A 23,723-nucleotide genomic window follows, 5' to 3' on the forward strand; every position below is an offset into this window, starting at 1 on the left:
AGAAATAAAACCCAGTTAATTATATAAAGTGGCAAAATTATGTGCCCGATACAACATTGCCTGCAATCATGGTGTTTATACAACCCGAACAAAGCCTGGTGTGTTTCTCCATGGGTATTACCTCTGAACTCACCTGGAAACCACAGCTAATTATATTATGAGGTAAATCAGGAAGGAATAGATTCTGCCATTCTTACATCCCTGCTCTTTCCTATGTATGCTGTGAGAAAGTCACATTGACACCAATGTCAGCCTGGCCAATACAGCTGCTCTCAGGGCAGGAAAAGATATCTATGAAGTTCCTGTATATGCCAAAATCATCTAAGTAAATAAAGATTCACCTAGCAGAATTCAAAGGTAGATTAATACTATGCATGCACAGCTTAAGACATGCTATGAAAACACTGCTTGAGACACAGAAATGAGATGTCTGCATTTTTCTCCCTAATACTGCAGGAAATGTTTTATAGTTGCAGCTCCTAAAAATGCCTGTCAGTTCTCTTTCACACTAAATGCTTTAGATAAGTAAATTACTATAATATTTACAATGTCCACAGGGACTACTCTAAAGTTGCATTAGAAATACCAAAGTAAATCATTTATCAAAAGCAGAAATAGCATCAGTGCTAGGGTGACCTGGGGATGTTTGCAAGGCCAAAAGGAAAAGTCAAAGGACAGATGAATGTATTGTTACTTACTACAGAAGGGAGTGTGCTCATAAAATGACATCTCTTGATGCTCTGTAATTATCCTCAATTGAGGAGCTTCATACCAGACAACCCAGTTTATAAATCAAACCCAAATATTTTAAGTTTCCACTTCTGGAAACCTGATTAAGTGATGAAAATTGAATTATGTTCCTACGGGTATGTAGGATATAACAAACCCTCAGAAACAATAAAGACTTTGGAATTTACTGCTGTTTCTGCTGATGGCAAGTGAGGCAGAAGAGCATGGCTTGTGCTTTCCTGGCTCAGAAGTACCAGATGTAGAAAAATGTAATGTTGATTGATACAATAATGATCAGTACTAATATACTGATATTATACCTATACTTCACTATACTACACTATACTTGATACTAATTAAGTAGACTGAATTCAGAAAACACATGGCTCAGGAATTAGCTAATATTCTTGGGAGAGGCCAATTTTTCACCTTAAACTTGCCCTTGAGTACTGTTTAAGTGCCTTGCCTTTTGCCTGCTGAAACTTTGGAGGTTTGTATCAGCACCCTACGGAGGAGGAAGCAGAGGAGGAGGAAAAGGAGGAGGAGGAAAGTCAGTGCCAGCTACACAGGCCTTTTAGTACCCATTACTGATGATTTCACATAGCAGTTTGGAAGGGAGCCAAGTACCTAGCGTTTAACCTGGTTAGACGTGAGGCACTAGTGCGAAGGTACATAATTAACAAAATTACCAGCTAAATTCCAGATTCTTTACTGTTGCTATAAAACCCAGCTCAGAATCCTCTATCAGTCACGGGACAAATGCTTAAGCCAGCAAGAAGAGCCAAAAATACTTCCTTACGTTTGCTGCTAAATATCTGTCTCCCACCAATGTCAATAACTTTGGTTTGTCTCCTTTCCCCTGCTAGATGCTCCAGAAGAAACCTATCCAGTTCCTTGTAGGTGCTGTGGAACACATGCCCTTGCTCTGCCTGCAGAGCGATTGCTTGCTCTAGCAAACTCAAGTTCCCTTTCGTTTTGTCCAGCTCAACTGACACGTCTGTGGTTTCTGACAGGCACTCGTTGTCGTCTTCTTCACTTTCAGGGAAGAGGTTTGGAATTCTCTTCTCGAAAGCATCAGAGTGAGGCTCCTGGGGTGCTCTTAGCTCTGTTTCTGAATCGCAGAGTGTTTCACAAGGACCATATTCGACCTCTTCCTTCTTAATTTCTGGGACTTCCAGGATGCTGGGTTGATTACACTCTCCGATATATTTCTGAGTTACATGGGGCTTTACACTAGTTTCTTCCGAGAAATTCGAAGAGCTATCCCACTCATTGTCCATAATTTCAGAGTTACTTTCATTTTCCTCAGATGAACAGTATTTTGGGTCAGAGATAGCAGTCTTTTCCTTTCCTTCAGCTGAGCTAATCAGGTAACATTCATCAGCTTCATCATTTTCTGTTTTTAATGATTGAATGCCACTATCATTTAAATTTTCTGCCACTGTTTGACTGGGTGCATCTTTTGCTACTTTTCCCATGTTCATCAAAGATTTGGCCACTGCATCTTGATAGCTGGAGTAGTTGTCTTTTCTTTGACTGGGATTTTCTTGCCCACCCAAGTGAGGGGTTTCCTCAGATGATTTTGTAGTACTCTCCTCTGTATGAGAAAAATAGGTAAGAGAAATATGTAAGAATACTATTTTTTGTATCTTGTAGAAGTGACATGAAGACATTGACTTACCAATCGCTGTTTCATTACTCAGAAAGGTACTCTGAAATGATCAAATTCACACCAAGGATCTGTTTGAAATGACTACTTGTAGGATGATGAGAAACCCTTCTAAAATGATATATACTTTATATAATAGTTCCAGCACTGTGTGAGAAAAAAATTAAATCCCTGTTTCTCACTGATGGTGAAAACACATATTTTCTTAGAACACATGCACATGCACACAGAGTCATATACATGTATGTAAATATAATGTTCAATACGTTGATATTACATATATACATATTATATATATATATATATATATATATATATATATATGTACACAAGCACACAAACACATTTTAAAATTCCTCTGATCTATTTTCACTTTTATTTCATCTAAGATTCCCAAATATTTTCTCAAATTAAACCATTATTACTTTCCCCTTCATCCCGGATGCCATGAAAGACCTTGATGGAAAAATCCTCAACACTTCAAAAAGGGCAAGCTCCTGGTCACCACTGAAATTGCCACACTAAGTGATAGATCAGGTCATGCACAGGCAAACAGAAGTGGTTGTTATGTACAGACTCATAAAGGACTTGTTAAAGACACCACTGAAATGCATCCTGTCTTTATAAACATCTTTCCTCAGAAGAAAAGCAGCAGCCAGCAGGTAATAAAGGCTGCATGTAGGAGAGGTTGTCAGTGTGGAAGACAATATGCCTTTTGTATCTCATTTAATTTTTTATAAACATTTCCTCTGACAAGGACACTCAAAAATACATCTCCATCATCTTCCTTTCTGGTAATTATCTCTCTAAAATCAACACTGGTTTTGCCAGGATCAAGTAAATATTGCCATAGTAACTAAAAGCATTTTTGGATGAAGGGAAGAATTTAGTCACAACACTAGCCCCTTCAATAATGCTGATTATAGGGTACATTCTTTTGTTGGGATCTATTCAACATAAACTGAAAAATTTAACATTTTACTTCCTAGAAAGGAGGATGAATAAACAAGTGTAGACTATTTCATAAGATGTGTCTGTCCTTTCCTGAATCAGAACAACTCCAGGTTTAAATAATAAATTAAGCATAGGCTAAAATGCAAATGAAGTTTCTCTCAATAACACAGTGAGCTATTAAGAGAAAGTGTAAAGGGTTATGATAATTTTAAAGTATTATGAACTACAGAAAACAAATAAAAAGCATTTTCAGTGAATATGTCCAATTCATTGAACTATTCTCTCAATCCACTTAACTACCCACATGTGTACAATAATGATTTATAGACATTATACCTAATTATGCATATTTGGGCTGTGTTAGAGTGCCTAACAAAAGCTCTAGAAAGCAACAATTACCTCTGTTGCTTAGCTACATAGTTTAAAATATTCCTATTAAGTGCAGATTATTGTGGAGGGGAAAAGGGGGACAAAAATGCACATGTGCACCACAATGCATTTCACTTTACTGCTGCCAAACTGTTAGCATTTTGGGTCATTTCCAGTTTACATAATTGTTTGGTTCAACTGTTTGTTATATGTTAAAAGAAAATATTGATTAATTCTTATTCTTCTTCAGAAAATTGGACTCAAGCAGGGAGAGGTGGCCTTGTGCACTGTGTGCATAAAGTTGTATTTAAAGAAGTGTCTGCAAACCTTCATGTAACTTTTCAGCAGCTGGTCTAGTACCACACACATTGCAGTATTCTGAACAAAGTGTGCCATCTTTTCACATCTCAGCAAGTAAGAATGATGATTTGGCTCTATAACTAACTTTAGTCAAATGGGTTTCCATTATTCGCTGTTCTGCCATTTGGAAAATAACAGAATCCCATCAGTGGGTAATTTCAAAAAGGAACAAGATCTATCTTAAAAGAAATCTCCTGCCCATCAAAGGAAAACAAACCAAAAAAAAAGAAAATGTTCAATGGTGAAAGGTTTTTTCAGTTATTTTTATGTGTGAAAGAGGAAAAATATTATAAGCTCATGCTACAAAAATGTTTGTTCCTTAAACAATCAGTAATTTTTAAAGCAATCTTTAAAAATTTGTCGTTGAATCAGTCTTAATGGTTCAGCTGTCCCAGCTTTGCTTTTTACATCTACAGGCTATAAATTTACTTTTAAATAATCAAAACTCAGCTTAGTTTACAGTTGCATCAATCCATGAGCTGAATCATTAACTGATCAAGTGAAAAGAGTTATGAGTTCATAACAAAGTGAGCAATATTGCACTAAGAAATCCCAAGTACCCAAGACCAAATGTAGGTTTTCACTGAAATTTGTTTTGTAGCTGGTAAAATTTATGCAAAAGAGATAGGCTGCATTATCACTGAACAAGCAGGTTGGAATATATCATGTTAGTATCAAATAAATCTTTTTGAAATCAGGTGGGATTTTTTGTTTTGACTGAAGGGCATAGTTTCCCTTCTTTTTTATCAATGGATTTGGTCCAACACTTGCCCTTTTTTAAAAAGGGAACCTAAAAAATTAAATAACTTAGCTTTCTGCCACAGAGTCTACTTTTACACCCATCATAACAATTTCCCTTCATCAAATTCTTCAAGATGTGCAGAGAACAGAAAAAGGGGAAGAAAAAAGATGTTACTGAGTGCAATTCTGGATGGTCAGGAACCAGGCTGAATCAACATAAAAAAATTAGCTAAAATGTAAATATCTAAAAAAAAAAAAAAAAAAAAAAGAAACAAAACCAAAACCAAAACCAAAACCAAACCCCAAGACATGAACCATACAGGAACTCTTAGTCAAACAGATTCCCGTCTGGTGTTAGGAGCTAGAAACTCTCCCTGCAGCCTTAACAGGCACTGAGAGGTATGGAGTTTTTTCCTCGATTATTTTTTCTTAAAAATGTCACTCAAAAGACAAAGACATTGTGTACCACATTGTTAATTAATGTTCTGCTTGAAGATGGAGCTACCTTCTAGGCTTTTACAGCAATGGGATGCAGACTTTAGGGCAAATCTCTTCCTAGACGATTTACAAGTGACGGATGACTGAAAACTTTTCTGTAATAGCCACAAAGACTTCCACTGATTTTGGTAGAATCAGGATGTGACTCTTTAATGTGAAGGACATTCTTCTTCCTCTTCTGTGTGTTTTATCGTAATCATATGTATAAAATCTATGGTGTTTGTTTTGTTTTAAGGGATTTCAGTTTCAAGTGGATAAATACACAAAAAAACTAATCTTAGTTCATTATAAAATAATAGGATATGCCAGGCTGGAAGGGACCTTAAAAGACCATCTAGGTCCAGTCTTTTGTGGTAAAGGGACCCTAGATGACATGATCTGCCACCTTGTCCTTCAAAAACATTTGATAGTAGAAACTGAGTGGAAAAAAAATTATCTTTTAATTCTGACAGCAACCAACAACTGAGTGACATTTAAGTTCATTCAGTGTACATATTATCTGTGATTGCTAATTTCCCAGTGCCAGATCACATTCCTTTTATTTTAACATTTGCTGTGTGCAGGTGACTGCCAATGTCTTCCTGATATCTTCTTGCTTGTCTGATTAACTATTTTGGCAGGACTTCTTAGACAAATATGTGAAAAACAATTTGGTTTCAGACTTTTTGTTCAACTGGAATATATATGTATATAAAATATTAGAAAGGAACAGTAATCAAAACATTCTATGGCTATATTGTTCTATCCCCTCATCCCTGTCTATATTTTCCAGCATACACATTGTGGAAGCTGCTATAAATTGTTGGATGTGTTTGGCTTACCAGTGTTGGAATAACAGGTATAAAAGTGCTGAGTCTAATAATCGCGTTAAACAGAACACACACAGCAGTCACACGCATGACATTGCTTTGCTAAATGTTAAAGTCAACAATGTTTTGCTAAGCATTATTTTTCCTTCCTAAGAGCTCTATATATTCCAGTGAAAATCTGCTCTTCAGAAGTGTGTGGGATGGTGGTGGGCTTAAGCTTGTTCTTTCACAGAGGTAGTGGAGAAGCAGATGCTGCTCCAAATCCGACCTGCTGCAGTAGTTGTCTCTGGGTGACCTAAAAGGCATTTACTAGACCCCAGGAGAAGTTATTGTACAAAATAAATGGAAGTATGATGGTAAAACCTGGACAGAAAGGCACCATTCCAACTTTTAGAAGTCCAACATGTCCTGCATCCTGTTTCAAAATACTGGTTTTTTTATCTCCCTTCCTGTGGAATTCAAGTTCAAGTGGAGTTCAAGCAACTACCTGGAGTTGAGCTGCTTTTGAGGACACTGATATCTTCCTGTAACTCTGTCCTGTCTTCATTTTCTTCTTTGCATTCCAAGCTGGGGCTGTAGTGGCGGGGTTTCATTAACAGGGACTTCCTTTTGTTGACAGGAACTCCTGATATCTGATCTTCTGCTTTTCTCTTCTTAGCCATGGAGCATTTGTAGGCACTGCAATGATCAATTGCCAGGGAAAGAGAAAAAATGGGAGAAGTGAGGAGCAAACTGTTTTAAAAATAGCACCACCCTATAGTTTCATTCAATGTATAAAAGTGAGGATTGACAAAATGTTAAATCACTTGCAGTTTCAGCAAATTCTGTCTAGCAGATATTTAATTTTAGCTCAGGTAATGAAAGTCCAGGCCACAGGCAAGTCCTGTTTCTTTTCACTGATGCCAAAATCTTTTTGGGGGAAGGGGAATGAGGAGTAAGACAAAACCAAAAAATAATCTATGACCCAACCGCCTTAAGGAAAGGATAAACAAAATTGTATCCTGTGTTGATAATCCAGGAAAAGAGCTATAGGGGAAAATTATACCACCAGTTAACCTGAGCCTTTGGTTCTTAACCTTTACATCAGTATAAGCATGCAATTACACACATGGAATTCAACAGCATAAAATCTGTGAGAAACACACTGTACATTGATAACATGGTGCAACAAAGTTCTCTCTTTTAATATTTGTCCTGAGCATTGGTTTCATTTAATTTACTCCAGCCATAAAGACCTGGTTTCAGCTCTACTTATTCTCTGTAAAGACAACTTAAAAAGACTCCTGCAAAGGGCTGTTCATCTCACTTGAAGCTATTTCTATGTGATAAAAGGGGGAGCTGTTCCCTGGGAAATGTCCTACCCAGTTCAGATACCTAACTTTCAGATGACTGACAGGAGGAGGAATGGCAGGAATTTAGAGAGGAAGATCTTTAGCAGGTTTAATATACTTTTTTCAGCTCCTAATAGACCCATATATTGATCTGAATATTCACTTGGTTCTAAAGTTATTTCGCCAAACCTTTGTCACTGTACAAAACTCGATGGCATGTAGGTGTTACAACATAAAACACTTCCCTAAAGAGGCTGGAATCTTCAGCACTCTTTTCTTAATAATTTTTCATGTAAGTGATTTGACATGATTTTATTTTTCTCTCTCACACAGTATACCAAGAAATTTTTCGTAGTATGAATAATACTGTTCATATTATATCTGTCAGAGATGAAAAAACTGCATATATGGATCTGTGTAATCCACTCAATGGTTTCTCCACCTTAGGTACCCTCAGGGTGCATTACAAATCTGCACGATGCCCTCAGGTGATGGATTTTGCATTTAGCTCACTGACTTAGCTGCAAGATTTGCAAGGAAAAGCCATGTATGAAGAGAACTCCTATTGGTTACACATATTACAAGCTCAACAGCATAAATTCATCCTTCCAAGGTATCTTATGTGCACTAAATTGGCTCAGGTTCTGATTGTTTTGGGTGAAAGCATATGACTAACTTGAGCTTTTTGTTAAAAAAAAAACAACGAAAAAACCAACAAAACAAAAAAAGTGGTTTTGGCTAAGCACCTTTTTGGCAATCCCTCATTTTAAACATAAAGGACATGTAAATACAAAGATCTTCATTTTAGGAGGAATGTTAAAATTTCATCATATACATCTCAAACACTGGATATTCTTGATCTTCTGGAGGCTAAAATGCTATGGGCACCTGGAATCCAGGAATATGGGATGGTAAGCATATGCTGTAGTTGAAGAAAATATGGCTTCTGTGTTATTTCTCTATTTATGAATAGAGGATAACATGAATGTCACAATAAAGGTCAGAATCACAGTAGTATCAATGTACCTCTGGAAATAATGCCCATGTAACAGATATCAGAGGTGGATGCAGTGTCAGAAAATATTCATAATTTTTTTCTAAGGAAATGCAGTTACTTAGTCCATATTTGTGAATGGCATTTCATATCAATCGTGTTGTTCCAGGAAAATTGAAGAAATGACAAAAGTTTGAAATCCCTTCATACACAATTGTTTTTATCAACCAAAACCTTCACTAGGTGTGCTTTTGATGTCTCTCATTTATTTGTCAAGTTTACCACCAGTAGCTACTGTGAAAGTGTTTAGGATATGATGAATTTCCAGTGTTTAATTCCCTTTTGACAAAACTACAGCTGCTTCTTCTACCAGAATAATTTATAGATTTTTTTGGGACAGGAGATCCAATTGGATCATGTAATATACTCTCCTGGGCAACACAGGTCACAGAACTTCACCTATTTCTTCAGTTTTAATCCTTTAATTTGTCTGAGTATTGTCAAGATTAGACTAATCTCAAGGGAAAATGTGACAATATGGTAAATTTGTTGCTGTGTTCTTGCTCACAGAGTACAGTCTTTTTCCAATAACATAATATTACATGTCCCACATTGGGGACTGGCATAACACTTAAGACGTGTGTTTTTCACCACAACAGGGAAAAAGAATCAAACTCAGATGTCAGCAGGCCATGGTCAAGAGCAGTGGGAGCACTGCTGCTCCTGCCACCCGCAGATCTGCTCGGGAAGTGAGGGTACAGGAATCTCACCTGGCAGAACCACCACGGTTTGCAGCAGTAAATCAAAAGATGCTGCATCAAAGCTGGGAGAGGAGGCCCACACATCTTCCTGGGAGCACATTAGTCATCTTAAAAAATGTCTCCTCTATGAAAGGCTGTGATGCATTAATTTGTCCTTATTGTATCTTTTTCTGTACATGAGCTGTCACCCATACAGATTTTCTCCATAGGTCCCATAATTTTTTATATATACATTAGATTCAACTTTCATTGAAATCATTCCTGACCCCATTCTGATTACAGGAAGTTGACAAACATAGTTATCACTTACTTCCTAGGAAATTCAAATTGCTCTCCATTCCCCAGGAAGAGATTTTCCAGCTCTTGCTTTTGCTGATGGTCCTTTAAACTGCTGGTTTTGAGCTTTAATTGCAATCTATTAGTTTGCAGGAACCAGCTTAAAGTTCTATCACATATCAGAAATTCCTCCCATTTTCTACCTTACAGTGCTTAAAATGAAAAATTTAAATAAAACCAGAAAAAATTCACAAGTGGCAGCTTTTTCAAGTACACAGGATTTACTAAGGATTTGATAATGGAAAACAGGAATTCTAGTACTGTGAAAAGAATATGATTATGCCTTTGTAACATTCATGTCATGCCAATTTCACCTTTGTCTTTAAAAGTTTCTATTTCTCTCTTTTCCTTGCGTGCATTCATACATAAACTCACATGTAGGTTATCACTGATTTGTCAAGCTGTACTTTGTCAAGTGGTAAACCTATAATTTAGCTTCTCTATTACTCATCTCTTAAATTCAACATCTAATAGTTTTGTTGCTATTTATCAATGGCCTGCTTGTTGTCATGGAACACTGATTCAGCTGTCAAGGTTATTTGGTAATCCAAGGCTCATAAAACAGGAGAAGCTCTTTTTGTTATGAGCCCAAAGCCAATACATAGTTGGGGTTTTTTCCCAGTTAAACTGTGCTTAAATTTTATGGGTAAAAAATCATGTCTGTATTATCTAGAGTGAGCAAAGTTTTTATTATATCTTTTTTAAGAAATGATTCTGTTACCAAAACCCTTCTTGTGTCAATTATCATAGTGTGAGTCAAGAGGTTAAAATCTATTACATTTAGGACCTCGCTGCATGTACTGAAAAAAGCTCCAAGATAAATCTTTCATAGATATTTCATACCTAAATATATTTTGGGGGAATTTAATGGGTAATTCTCTTTCCTTTATTTCTTTTCAGATCACATCTTGCAGACACAGGCAGTACTGCCCATTGGATCCCCACCACAAAAAGTCTCAGAAGAAAGAGAGACGTTTTAAGCAGTCCCAAACACATAAAGCTTTTCCTAAAAACTGTCCGTATTTGGTTTTTTGTTGGGTTTTTTTTGAGTTTTTTTGGTAGTTTGTATGTTATGTGGATTTGTTTGTTTGTTTGTTTGTTTGGGATTTTTTGAGTTTTTTTCTTTGTTTTTTCTTTTGGTTTGTTCTTTTTTTTTTTTTATTTTTTGTAATTGGTTCATCTAAGTGATGTGTTTATCAAGCCTTCAACCTGACCTTTAACCACTTTTTAGCCAGCAAGGATTTGTTGAAGTTAATCTGCTGAAGAAGACTTCCAGACTTCTGAGGATTTTTTCTTATTCACAGTAGCCTGCAGATTGGCAAAGCATGAAAACAGAACAAAGAATTGCTATAGCTGGTAAAACTAGAGGTACATTGAGCCTGAAAACCAGTGTTTAATAATGCTTGTAAAGGATGTCATGTCAAATAATGAGACCAGAACACACCACATCTCATGTACACTCCTTAGATTCAAGAGAGAAAATAAATGCTTTTGAATATCAAGGCACTTGATTTCCTACTACTCTGTAAGAATCCCATACCTTATGCAAGTTTGTGCAAGAAAACTTAGTGGAACTTTTCAGTTGTGGAGAAAATAGTTTTAAATTCATAACATGAATTGGGTTTTGACTGTTTGCCTAACTGCTGAATTACAGTTAAAGGAGACAGCATCTTCTGATGTGCAGAAGCATTTGACTTCACACCAGTATTTACACAGAGAAGTCTAACTATTTCTTAATCATATTGTGGTTAAAAATATTGCCAGATGTTTTAGCCCTAAATTAGGGTTTTTTTCCCAAACTAACAGATGCCCTAAAACAATGTAGTCAAAGACTACATTTTCCTTGTAGGAACGTAGAGTTGGTATTTGAAAATTCAGGGACACTTGCTACTCAAAGATGAAGCAATAACATACAAATGTCTGTCATGGTTTGTCTTTTTTCTAAGATTTTTAAGAATCAGAAGTATCTGTGGAAGATAAATTTCGAACATCTCCCCATCTTAGTCTCTCTTTTATATCAGTTTGTTCTCCAAACCACACAACACCTGTATTCTATCTAATTCTTTAGCATAAGGCTACAGCAGTGAAAATATCTGATCACCTAAAATCACAGAAAAACTTTGAGTTCCTCATAAACTGATGATGATAAGGAGAATTTACTGACACTGGATACAGAAAGGGGATGATTTGCTCTTAGGATGGATCACATGTCAGTTCAAATTATGTTGCTGATATAATTTACATCAACCATCAATGACAGAAGTTCATGAAAGGAGCTGCAATATCAGAGTTCAAAAAAGAGTGCTGGTAGTCTCATCACTGGAAACTCAATAAATTGGAAACCCAAACAGGTGTTGCTAATTACAGTAAATTCAGATGGACAACAGATGTTGACAAGGAAGGGGGAGTATTACTATGACTCAGTGGTTTGTCTTCAAGTTAAAACAGATCTATATTCCACTTTCTTAATTAACTCTCATTGTTTGTGAAGACTGTATGTAAATCTTGTAGCTCAGGGAGAGTGAAAGTGTTGTCAGGTCAGGTTTTTCTAAATAGGACAACAGACAGAAAGATGGTATTAACAGTTTCAAGAAGTCAGAGTCTCCACAGAAAGTCTGAAAATCCACGGCGCCAGCTGGGTCTGCAAGAATTTTTCCAAAGTCGGGTCTTAGGGTGATGTTTCCAATGCCATGAAATCTCTTACTGAATATGAAAGAATTCATGAAATCTAACTGTATACAAAATCAAATCCTAGCTTCAGAAAACTAGATACAAGAGACTTTAAAACACATAGATTGGTCATGGATAATAGATAGATAGATAGATAGATAGATAGATAGATAGATAGATAGATAGATAGATAGATAGATAGATAGATAGAGATGATATAGATATAGATATAGATATATAGATATGTAGATAGATATAGATAGATATATATAGATATAGATATAGAGATATGTAGATAGATATAGATAGATATAGATATATAGGTCTGTTAAAAATTTATATATATGTGAATGTTTTTCTAAAAGAAAGCAAGAAAAATGCATCACTTTGGATCATGGGCACTAAATTTACAAGTTTATAGACACTTGGAAAAAATGATACCTAAACAGTAATTCTGCTTACTCTATCCCACTCTAAAATCCATATATTTGCTGGATGTAAAATTAAAAAATTCTCTCAAAGCATATAAAGAAAATTACTTGGGTATTAAAGAAGGATTTCTTGACCCATTCCTTTTATATTTTTTAAGAAAGATGCTTGATGAGATGCTTTTCACTAGTGAGAATGCCAGTTAAGTACAGGCTGTAATGACTTTAACCCATTTGTGTACCTTTCAACTCTCAATCTCAGAAGGATTTGTCTTTCAGTACTTCCTTTTTATCTGCTGTATGGATTAATAAAAATGGATTAATTCATTATGTTAGGATTTCAACTGCACTGTGTTCTGATGTTCCATTCTGCAATGAATTTTCCAATTCCAAACATCTTTCTACTCAACACAGTATGAAACTGTGGTTTTGTATGTCCATGAATTCATCCCTGAATAGTGGAATATGATGGAGCAAGGGATAAAAGAAATCTACTTACTTAAAAGAAGTAAAAGTGCGATTTGTGAACTGTAGGGTGATGAAAAATTGCAAATGTCCAGAAACATCTGTTTGATTTGCAAGTTATAGGTAGCCCCACATCGACTACCTGAAGAACTTCAAGAAGTAAGACTTTGACTGGCAGCTGAGAAAATTGCCATCAAGGTTTGGGCTAAAATTCATTAGCAGCCTAAGAACAAGCTAAATCAGAAAACAGCTGTTTTCTTTCTAGCTATTTTAAATAATTTTTGAAATTGCAGAAAATATCCAAACATGCAAATGAAAAGTTATGGATTTAGGTGAAAATATTAAAGTACATTTGTTACCTCTAATATGAGATTTACAGATGAAATTTTGAAGGCTAGTCCTAGAAAGGACCACTGATTTGTCATCACTGACAAGAAATTAAACACATATTTGCCCCAACTGCTCATCTGGAGACAGAGTTATTGGCATTAACAGTTTCTTCTATTTTATAGAATTAACCAAGCTACAGGATTATTTCAGATAATTTTAACATTTGGAGTCCATGACTGAGTGTATTGTATTTTACTGATTCAGACTAGGAACTGCAGAGAAAAATCTGCAAAACTATTTCAGCTGGAAACTCCTCAAAAATACATTTGTGAAATAATTCATCAGGTAAAAAACATTTTCTTCCATTAACATTTTAAAATATTAAAATGGAAAAAATATTAACCAATAAAATGTGTTGAAAAAATTTCTCTTCATTTGGGCAAAGAGAATTGGTTGCAATGAAGCTTAGAACCTGAAGGACTTACTCCAGTGATAACTATAGAGAATCTGACTGATTCTAATTTTTTAACAGCATACAAAACACACAAAAAAATTAATGTCATCTCTTTGTAGGTCACATACTTGGCTCACAAGTCGTATCTGTGAAAGGGACAGAGGCTGTTCCTGTGTTCTGTAACAACCATTCCAGGGTTAAAGAACCTTCTAGAACCATGGAGATTTTATGCAATGCTCTTTTTTCTAAAGTGCCAGAGTTGTGAAAAGTTCAGTCCAGGGCTGGACAAAGATGAAAGGAGATATAGATGGGGAAAAGATAAAAGGGAATTTTTTATTTATGAACACTAATATAGGGAAAAGCAGATCAGTAACTTGGGGATATTAAATGTCTTCTATTTACACAAATGGAAGGTTTAGCTAGAGAAAAAGGAGCAGAACTGGACAGATAATAATGTGGAGAAAATATGGTATCATAACTGAAAGCTGGCTAGAGCAAAATATTAAAAGTTGTATTTTATTTTAAAAAGACATATAAGGAAAGGAAAGGAACTGTCATAGCCTTGTTGATAAAAGAGGATTTATTAGACCCCATAAGAAGAGGCTGGGGGGAAACTGGTAATGGTGTTGAGTCATTATGTACTGAGCTTGGAGGTGTTTCAGGCAGTAAACTGAATGTTACAGGCCACCTGACCAAAAAGAACAACTGGACTGTGAAACGATTGAGCAAATGCAAAGACACATGAAAAAAGAGTGGAACAATAAGTCAGCAGTAATAGAGGAAAAAGACATGCAGTTATGGTGAAATTCACCCATGCCTCAGTCTCCTGCCTCTGTGGTCAAAAATTTCAGGCTGCAAGAGGTTAATGAAATGGCTATTTATTTTTCTTTTCAAATATATATTTTTTTTATTCAACTTATTTTATTATTTTTTCAGGATTCTCCAGAAGGGAAAGACAACTCAGAGAAAGACAACAGGGATTTAACTTCTCTGATTTTCTTCTTTTCAGTTAATAAGCTTGTAGGATCTTAAGGATGTTCAGATCATATGAAAAATATTACATATAAACCCTCAGTTTGAAATACTATGTCAAGGAAATGGATGACTTTTTCATTCCATAAATCAAGAACTCAAGATTGTTAAAGTTGTATGGCTGGACCCTTTTCTAACAGGTAAGTTATTTTCAGTAAGAGCCAGTTTAGAGAAAATTTAGTTATTCTGTGGAGCTCAAGAAGTTCTTAAATTCAGTATCATGAATGAATGCCCAAGATCTGGGCCAAATCCAGCCTCCCTAGCCTCTTTTTCATTTACTCACTCAATCTGTCTAGGTTCAGTAGGTCAATAAATTCCAGTGGGACCCAGGCCAAGAATTTGGCTTAGAATGGATTAAGTTTCTAGGCAAATCTACAGATCATCCACACAACCTTTGCATCCAGAAAGCCTTGCACACGAGTGGTCAGTCTGCTAGCACTAGTAAATGCTTTAAATAAAAAACATATTGGCAACTGCAGTCTAGTTAAAGAAGAAGTAAAGATCAGCTTTTTCTTTGCCAACAGAGAATGGGACTGTAAGCAGCTCATTGTCAGCAGCCAGGACCTCCCTTTAATGTAGCAGGAGGTCCCATGGCTGCATTCCTTCCCTTTCCTTGCTATCTCCAGGCTGTACACAGTCTGTTTCTGCTCACTTTTGCTTGGCTGAATCAACCCTTGACATCAGTCAGAGGCAGCAATTCAGCTAGCCATAATATTTAACTCATGATTGATATATATGAGGCAGGAGTTATGGGCTGGCATTTCCATCTCTGTGTGGCTTGTGGTCATCTACAGGGAAAAGATCTGCCATAAGAGGAAACGAACATTTGGGGCTGTAATGTTCTGATGCATTCTGTCAGGCAGCAGAAGGCATGAAGGCATATACATCCCTAAATTCCTGTGTAGGTTTGGGAGGATAACATTTACTATGTGCTGATAAGCACAGAACTTGTGATGGGGAAGACAAGGACTCGTGTAATATATTAAATTGCATAAAAATTTTACTCCAAGACAGGGAGTATTCTAAAATACAACTAGTTTTTTTTCAGGTAAAAAAAACCTGAAAATAACTATCTCAATCTAGCAGCCACAATAATGTGATGTGGATTTGACATATATTATAATAAACCTCTTACAGAAAAACATAAATTGAAACTAAATTATAATTACTCTTTTTAATAAGAAATGGAGGATTTAAGTAAAAAAATTGTAAAACCACAACCAAATATAATAGCAAAGAGAAAGAAACACTGAGACTGTGGATTTTGGCTATAAATCAACATGGTAGACATCAAAAGAGGCCTATAATATGCTAGAAATATTTCTAATGTAGTTGTTTTTAAACATAGCTATAAAAGTCACCTATAAAACAAATACACATAAAGTATCAACTAATCCAAATCCAATCCAAAAAAGAAATCTGAACATGAAATGCTGTCCCTAAAAGTTCTGAATAATCCAGGAAGAAAAGACAGAGATCACAGTACATAGATCAAAAGGTCTGAACATGTATAGGAATTAAGCAAATTATTCAGCATAATTAACAGTTCCAACCACAGTTGTCTCAAAAGAATTATGAGATACAGTTCTTATTTCAACTATTTTAGGGGTTACTCAGAACAGTCCACTGATTATTTGAGTCAAAGAACTGTAAACCCCAAGGTTACCTGCAAAATCTTAATAGTCATTACTTGTGGTCACCCAGAACCATGTTATGGTTTACTGAAACAGAATGGTGCTTCTTATTACCTTATTACTTTACATTCAAAGTGACATTTTAATAAGAGTGCAAAAAATTATCTGATCTTCTCTATACACAAGTTGCAAATGTTTTATGTAAGCCTTAAACCAGTCACATGAATATTGAAAGAAGAAAAATTGGAGATGTTTGAATTTTTACTTTCTGCTTTGTTTTTTTTTTGCTGTTAACTGTTGTCTTGGCTACTGGTTTAACAGTACTGAAAGAATAACTTGGTTCTGAGCTATGAAAGCACCTGGACAGTGCTGTAAAACAGTCAAAAAGCCTGAGGTCTATCAACTCATTCAAACTCTAGGAAAAGAGGAAAGGAGGAAAAGAAACGAGATGGAGAGGCAGAGTGAAGGGAGAGGAGGGATGACAGCTCTGTAGATTTCACAATTTGATGGATAATTAGAGGGCAACTGGGAGGTGAAGGAGGAAACAAGGAAGGGAGTTAGACATGATGGACTATAAACTTGATTGCCATTACAATTTTCATTATTGCTTGATATTTTTTAGTTATGATGACTCTTTTGACATACAAGATATAATAAGGATAGGGGAATTCTAACACTATTTTTGTCACTACTATGACTGTGACAATGTACTGTGACTATGTACTTACCTTTGCCTTGCAGTAAATTGTACCACATAATGATTGTTCAGTGTTTATGTTTGACTGTTCAATGTTTTCTATCAAACATCAACTACAAAACCATTCTTGTTTAGTGTAAATATAGATTTCAACAGATTCTTTGAGGAGAGTAAGGTCTAGCACATCAGATAAAGTTCCTAAGGAACCTAACAATTGTCAGAAAAGAATAGTAAATGAACAATATTTAATGGGAATTGAAGAAAGCATGATTCATAATAACATGACAGACTTGCTTATACCAAAAATCATGGAGCAGGAGACAGAGGTTAATATTTTCAGCACCCCATAACCATTTCTATTTCTACAATGGCTAGGGCAGGGAAGAACTTCTTTTTCCAAGCTAAAGAGCAAACAGGAGGTACTCTAACTCACTCTGTTAACAGATCTTGGGAATAGCTACTCTTAAGATTAATGCCTATTGTTTAATTGATGATCACTTATCAATAGAAGCAGCATGATACAGAACTTTGACTCAAGTGGAGTGCTTAATCCAATATAATACTTAAGAAATACTTAAATGCCAAGGTGGCACATCTCTGCCCCAGCCAGTCACCATCATGGGGAGCACTGGGAAGGAGAACTGAATGCATATGCTGTCAACATCAAATCTTCAATTGCAAATAAAGGACTTTCTATGAAGCTCAGACATGTCTGGCAGTAGCTATAACTACTGACCATCTTCATTTAACATTTACTTCTAAGTCTGTGTGAATTCAGACTTAGAATTTGTTTCAGCAAAGCACATTAAAGACTGCAAGAGTCCTACACTTTCTGCCAGTGGAGACAGATGAGACACCAAGAAATGCAAGAGTCCACCTCAGTTTCTGTTCCAAATGTGCTTATTCAGGATTATGTCAAACGTGCTTTTCCACAGCAGTTTCCAGAAAATCAGTCTCTGACCAACTCCTGTGGAAACAGAAGCCAAGCCCAAAGGACAAACCTGACAGGTTTTCCAGATGCTAGCTAGGAACAAACAGATTTCTCAGTCTCTGTCTCATTTCTAAGCAGTGCTGTGGGATAACAGCACTGTGAAGGTGATAGCTACACAAATCAACCACAATCTCAATTCTTACTAAGGAACACCTTGGAGCCTTTTTATGTGACTTTTCTTCATGTGCTCAGTTCTTCCATCATCTGAATATCGCTTTCACCTTCTTCTCCAGTCATCTGCCATACTACTGCTTTTTTTCCCACAAATCCTTCTTAAAAAATCTGCTTACTTTATGAAGTTCAGAAAAAGATTTGCCAATCAGTCCTTTCTGAATGCAGCTAGGCATGAACAGGCCTTTTCTTTCGTGCCATGAGCATTTCCTTCTATCTACCAAAATCTCTGCCTTCATTCTTCTACTGGTTGAAACCAAGCTCAGTTATAATTGCATACATTCAACTTAATAGTTCTTAAAGGAAATCAGGTAAACATTTGGCAATTTAGAATAAGGAAAAACTACCAGGTAGTTAAGTGGTTTTTAGCATGATGTCATATATTCATACACAACAGTATATGAATGTACCTCTTCATTACAGGTAAAATAAAGGAATACATTTTTGTAATACAATTTGGTAACTTTCTGAGATACTTCAGTTCCATTGCTTGCATGGTTGCTTTGCATGTTTCTCACCCTCCTAATCAATAGACAGCCACAAAAGGGTGAATTGTCTGGTTATTACTTCTAACAAGGAGATATACAGATAGCTCTGCTCTGTTAGTCCTCTCTCTACTAAAGTATTCAAGATACTCATAACTCTGTACATTCATAATGAACAGTTCAACTTCTCTGAATATCTAAAATGTCTCCCAACTCCTGGAATAAGGGTTGCAGATCAAAAAAGTAATTTTCCTTACTTTTGAAGAAGCAATGCAACAGTGCAGAAAGGGGAAATGTAACTATTCCTACCAAATAGCAATGCTGTTCTCCATGATTTGAAACACGTTGTGGACTCTACATTAATCATCAGTGACAGAAGCCCAAACCACTTGGTTTCACCTGTATCTAACTCAGAAAAGGTACCACTTCTATTCAGATATGGATTTAGCCAAACTGATCTATTCTTTCACAATTTTGTGCTTGGATCAATCCAATTTGCTCTTCCTTGGTCTGACCCAGATGCCACTCCATAACCTACAGATGGTTCATTGTACTGTATCCCATCTGTTAAATAAAACACAGTAATGAGAATACATCACTCCAATAATCCTCACTTTACTTTGGTTTCCATTCTAATCCTGAACACAGCTGAAGGTCCTGGTCCTTTCATTGGTCCATGACAAAGTTGTCTAAGAGAAGACCTCTTCATTCTGCTTCTCAGAGAAGATGGATACAACAGAGCTTCTATGCCCAAAATGTGTCAGATTCAAACTTAAACATATGGAACAGAGATCTCCCGGCTTCAGCACTCACTTCTACCACACATTGTTGTTTGCTATATTTAGCTTGTGATAAAAAGATTCATGTTTTTTTAAAGGAAATGGAAACACCACAGCAGTACATTCCTAAATAAAAAATTAAATCATGTTGTTAACATATGAATGATCAAGACTTCAAGGGGTAACAGTTCTGTTTTGAAAGACTTACTAAGTATAGCATACTATGCTTCAACACTACAGCACATATAGTAAATACTGTTAAAAATAACCCCAATAAATTTGAACTAATATCACAGAAATGTTAATAGTGTTCATGTAAAAAGAAAATTGTTTCTATTTTACTGAAAGTTGGGATTCCTTAGGGTATATAGTTATACGAAATAATTGTAAGTTTGACACATAAATCATTGTGTATACCTGGAAGAAAAGTCTGTTCTCTGAAAAGTGAAAGAGAATTTTTAGTTATTTCACTGAGAAAAAAAAAAATTCTAAACTCCAGCCCGTCTCTTAAGATAATCTTTCTGAAAATATACATTCTTATGCAGAAAAGTAGTCCTATTTTTCAGAAGATGGATGATAACAACAACATTAGCAAGTTTTCTTGGTGAAATCTTGGCTTTTTTGAAATTAAGAGATTTTTTGGCATCGAATTCCATTAAGAAAGATTTCAATGCCTGAAATTTAGAAGAGAGACATTTTCATGCTTTATTGAATCTACTTGGTGATTGAAACTCTTTGTTTTGCTTTTCATTTATTTTATTCTCTACTTTTGTGAAACAAAAGTTACAGAATAAGAAAAGGCTAACAAATGCTCTAGAACCAATCAATGTTATGAAATTAATAGTAACACAAAATGAGCATGTAAGCTTATGTAGTGTCTTTCATGTAGAAGTATCCCAAGGCACTTCGTAACAGAAACTCAATAAGGAGTGCAAAAGTGCTTTGTCAGATAGGATAAGCCAGGGGAAAAGGGGAAATTAATTAAGCATGGATTTAAATTTCTCAGCCAACACAGCATTTAGAACCTCGGTCAGAAAAGTCTGTGGTTCCAATATCTGTATCCAGGGAACACAACAGACTATTTCAGTCTTTAATTCTTGAGGAATGTTCAATAGTTTTCCCACAATGGTATGGGTATGACTAATAGGAATGCAGTCCAATGCCTGCATTTCCAAAGATCCGTCCCTGCCTCTCTCTCTCTACTTTTTCATGGACGAGTAGATCCATAGAAGCTGATCACCTGACTGGTATTCCAGTCACTTGACTGTGGAGACAACCAATATGGAATTTGGTACAGCAGAAATCATAAATACCAAGTTAAGGGCTGGATAATGCTTTTCTGTGATGTTTAGCTCACTGTTGTAAACCAGTGTCTGTTTCCTTATGGAGGTAGTCCCCATCTCTGACAGGGGGTTCTGCTTGCTACACAGTAGCATGTGTTTCACAAGGTAAAATACAGTTGCTTGGGAAAAACTATAGCAATCAATAATACATAAATCACAGCTTCCCTGATGTTGCAGAAACTTACACATCCTCTATTTTTCAAACATTTTTCTCTTAGGAACACATGGACCATCCCTTTTTTTGGATGGCTGCCTCTTCGGATTAATGCATCCTTCTGGTGCATAAATTAGCGATGCACAGAGGAAAAAAAGGAGAAGCACTAAATCTCAGGAAACTGAAGCCATACAAAAAAATGAGATTCACAGCAGAGCTGAATGAGTGACTCACCATGAATAATTTATCCAAAAAGTTAGCCTACACTTCTGCTCATGGAGTAGCTATAAGAAGCTTATAATTTCCTCAGTTTTATTATGAAACAAAACCTTAAAATGTTGTATGTCTTCACTGCAAATAACTTCCTGTAAATATTTTAAGTCCTATTTTAAGACATTGGGCTTTTTTGGTTGATCAAAGTAATCACACAATGAAGTTTCTGTTCCCTAGATGGATGAATCCACAAGCATATATTTTGGGTTCCTGCTGTGATTAAGCAAGCAGCTCAGTAACATGATGAAAAGTGAGTGTAGGGAATATAAGTTAATTAAAAAAACTCCAAAAATCTTTCTGCAATTTTTTTTTTAGTACTTACACTGAAGATGTAGTGAATTGTAATTCTGATTAATAACTCTAGGAATTTGTAGGTACCTCTAAATATTTTCTTTCTTGGAGATTTGGTACAGAAAAATCTACCAGTCTTTCCAGATGGTAAGCTTTTGGATCAGTTATTGGGATTTGGTGCATGCTTAGGTAGATTAAAGTAGTTATGTTGAAATTTTGCTAAATATTTGCAGTATGAAATATCCTTGTGTATTTTATGGTTTTGAGTGGGTTGACATTCTTTGTCCACGCTTGAAAAATACTCCCTGATACTTCCATAAATTACGAAACCTCAACAAATACTTAAGGAAGAATGAGCCATTAGTGAGTTTTGAATTTACAGGAGTATCCAGATCAGTTTTATAAAAGCCATCTAGTGAAATATGTTATTATCTCTTATAATGTTCAGATATTGAAATAGTATAATACATGTGACAGGAAAGAAGACTGAAGAGTTGAAGATTCACCAGAAATTTTTTTTTGTGTGCCCTAACACAGGCTGAAAATAAAGACGACATACCACAGTCCTACCCACGTCACATTAGATTTGATTATGCTTGCATAATTATTGCTAACATTTTGCTTTAGTTTTTTGGATATATAAAAAGTGAATCCACATAAATTGTCCTTTTTCAGATCTATGCTAAAGCTTTAGAAAATACATTTGCTTGATTCTTCATTTTAAAGCAGTAGCAGTGGTATAAATTTGTCAATATGATAAGAAAATAAAACTGAAAAAATAAACAATGTAAATTCTTACCTGAGCTCTTGAGCTATAGAGTCCACTTGAACTGTTAATAAAAGCAGGAAAGAATTAATTAGTTTACACTTCCAGACTTGTGCTCTCTGCAGCCTTGCACCTGCCTATCTGTAATGACAGAGGAGTGGCTATCAAAACACAGGTGGTTATTTCATGCTAACCACAGGATTGTAGCTACTAGTGACAAATGCTGAATGAAGGTGTAATTGTCCCAGTTATTTTAGGATGCATGAAACCTGGAGTATGATGTTCAGTGGAGCAATAAGAAAAATAATAAAAATAAAAGTAAAAGCAATGACCTTTGTTTTTTCCCTAAAATAAAATGCAAAATCCCTAATTTCCAGAATGTAAAATAAGCTTGGGAATTGCAAAGGCTGGTGTTTACAAATTCCTGCCCACACAGGAGCATACAGCATATTGACAAGGCCAACAGGTGTCTCTAAGGATTACTCATATTGCAGAGGCAACTTTTGTTGTTTCCACTTCTGGGGAAAATGTTCTTGATATATTAATTGCTATAAGAGTGCATGCACATGTATAAGAACATGAAGAAAAAAAAATCCCTTAAGTTTTAAAATTGTGTTATTAGCCTTTTGAGTGCAAGGGTATGAAACCCCTGTTAGCTAGGACTGAAGTTTGCTCTGCCAGCCAAACTGTTTTAACTCACTGTCTGGACCAACAGAGAAGACATGCCCTAATGCTGGGGTGTAAAGAACTTCCCTACTCAGAGACTTTCCAAGTTCTCTCTTTGGTACTCTTGGAATATATATGAATTTTGTATTAATTTCAGTGATCACCAGTGAGGGTTGCATCAAAGTTTTGATATGACAATGATTATGTTTTTTAGAAAGGTTTATCTCTATCTATCCCCTTATCTGCAGTCAGTCTGCAGTACTTCAACATTTTTCCTCTGTCTTTTCCTGAGTGAAGTCTAGCACTTTTTGCCCCTTTGATAATTTGAAAATAGAGAAGTAATACCAAACCACTCTAATTTTTCATTCTGAACAAAACTTGAACCTGAAGACACAATATTAACAATTCAAATTAGTGAGTTGTGACAATGAATAGAGGTAGTCTGTTTTACACAATCTTTAGAATCAACAATTCTCATTAAAATTAGAGTGAAGGATGGGTGCTTTGTGCCTCTGAAAATAGTCATAAGCAAAAATGTTCACA

At 35.7% G+C, this 23,723-nt stretch overlaps 1 protein-coding gene across 3 annotated transcripts in view; it reads right to left on the minus strand.

The window, feature by feature from the left end:
* The window catches only part of ST18 (ST18 C2H2C-type zinc finger transcription factor), a 165,408-nt gene that overhangs the window by 41,882 nt on the left and 99,803 nt on the right, over positions 1–23,723 (minus strand). The window contains exons 5-7 of one of the 3 annotated variants that reach the window (XM_030231818.2): positions 22,548–22,578; positions 6,617–6,807; positions 1,529–2,326 (exon numbers count right to left, since the gene is read on the minus strand). In XM_030231818.2, coding sequence (XP_030087678.2) covers positions 1,529–2,326; positions 6,617–6,807; positions 22,548–22,578 — 1,020 coding nt within the window. Of the gene's footprint in view, positions 1–1,528; positions 2,327–6,616; positions 6,808–22,547; positions 22,579–23,723 lie in introns of those variants that run through there. The other 2 variants (XM_050970961.1, XM_050970962.1) reach the window with 2 other exon arrangements.

The sequence above is a fragment of the Serinus canaria genome, chromosome 2 (genome assembly GCF_022539315.1).
Source record: "Serinus canaria isolate serCan28SL12 chromosome 2, serCan2020, whole genome shotgun sequence".
Taxonomy (NCBI): domain Eukaryota; kingdom Metazoa; phylum Chordata; class Aves; order Passeriformes; family Fringillidae; genus Serinus; species Serinus canaria.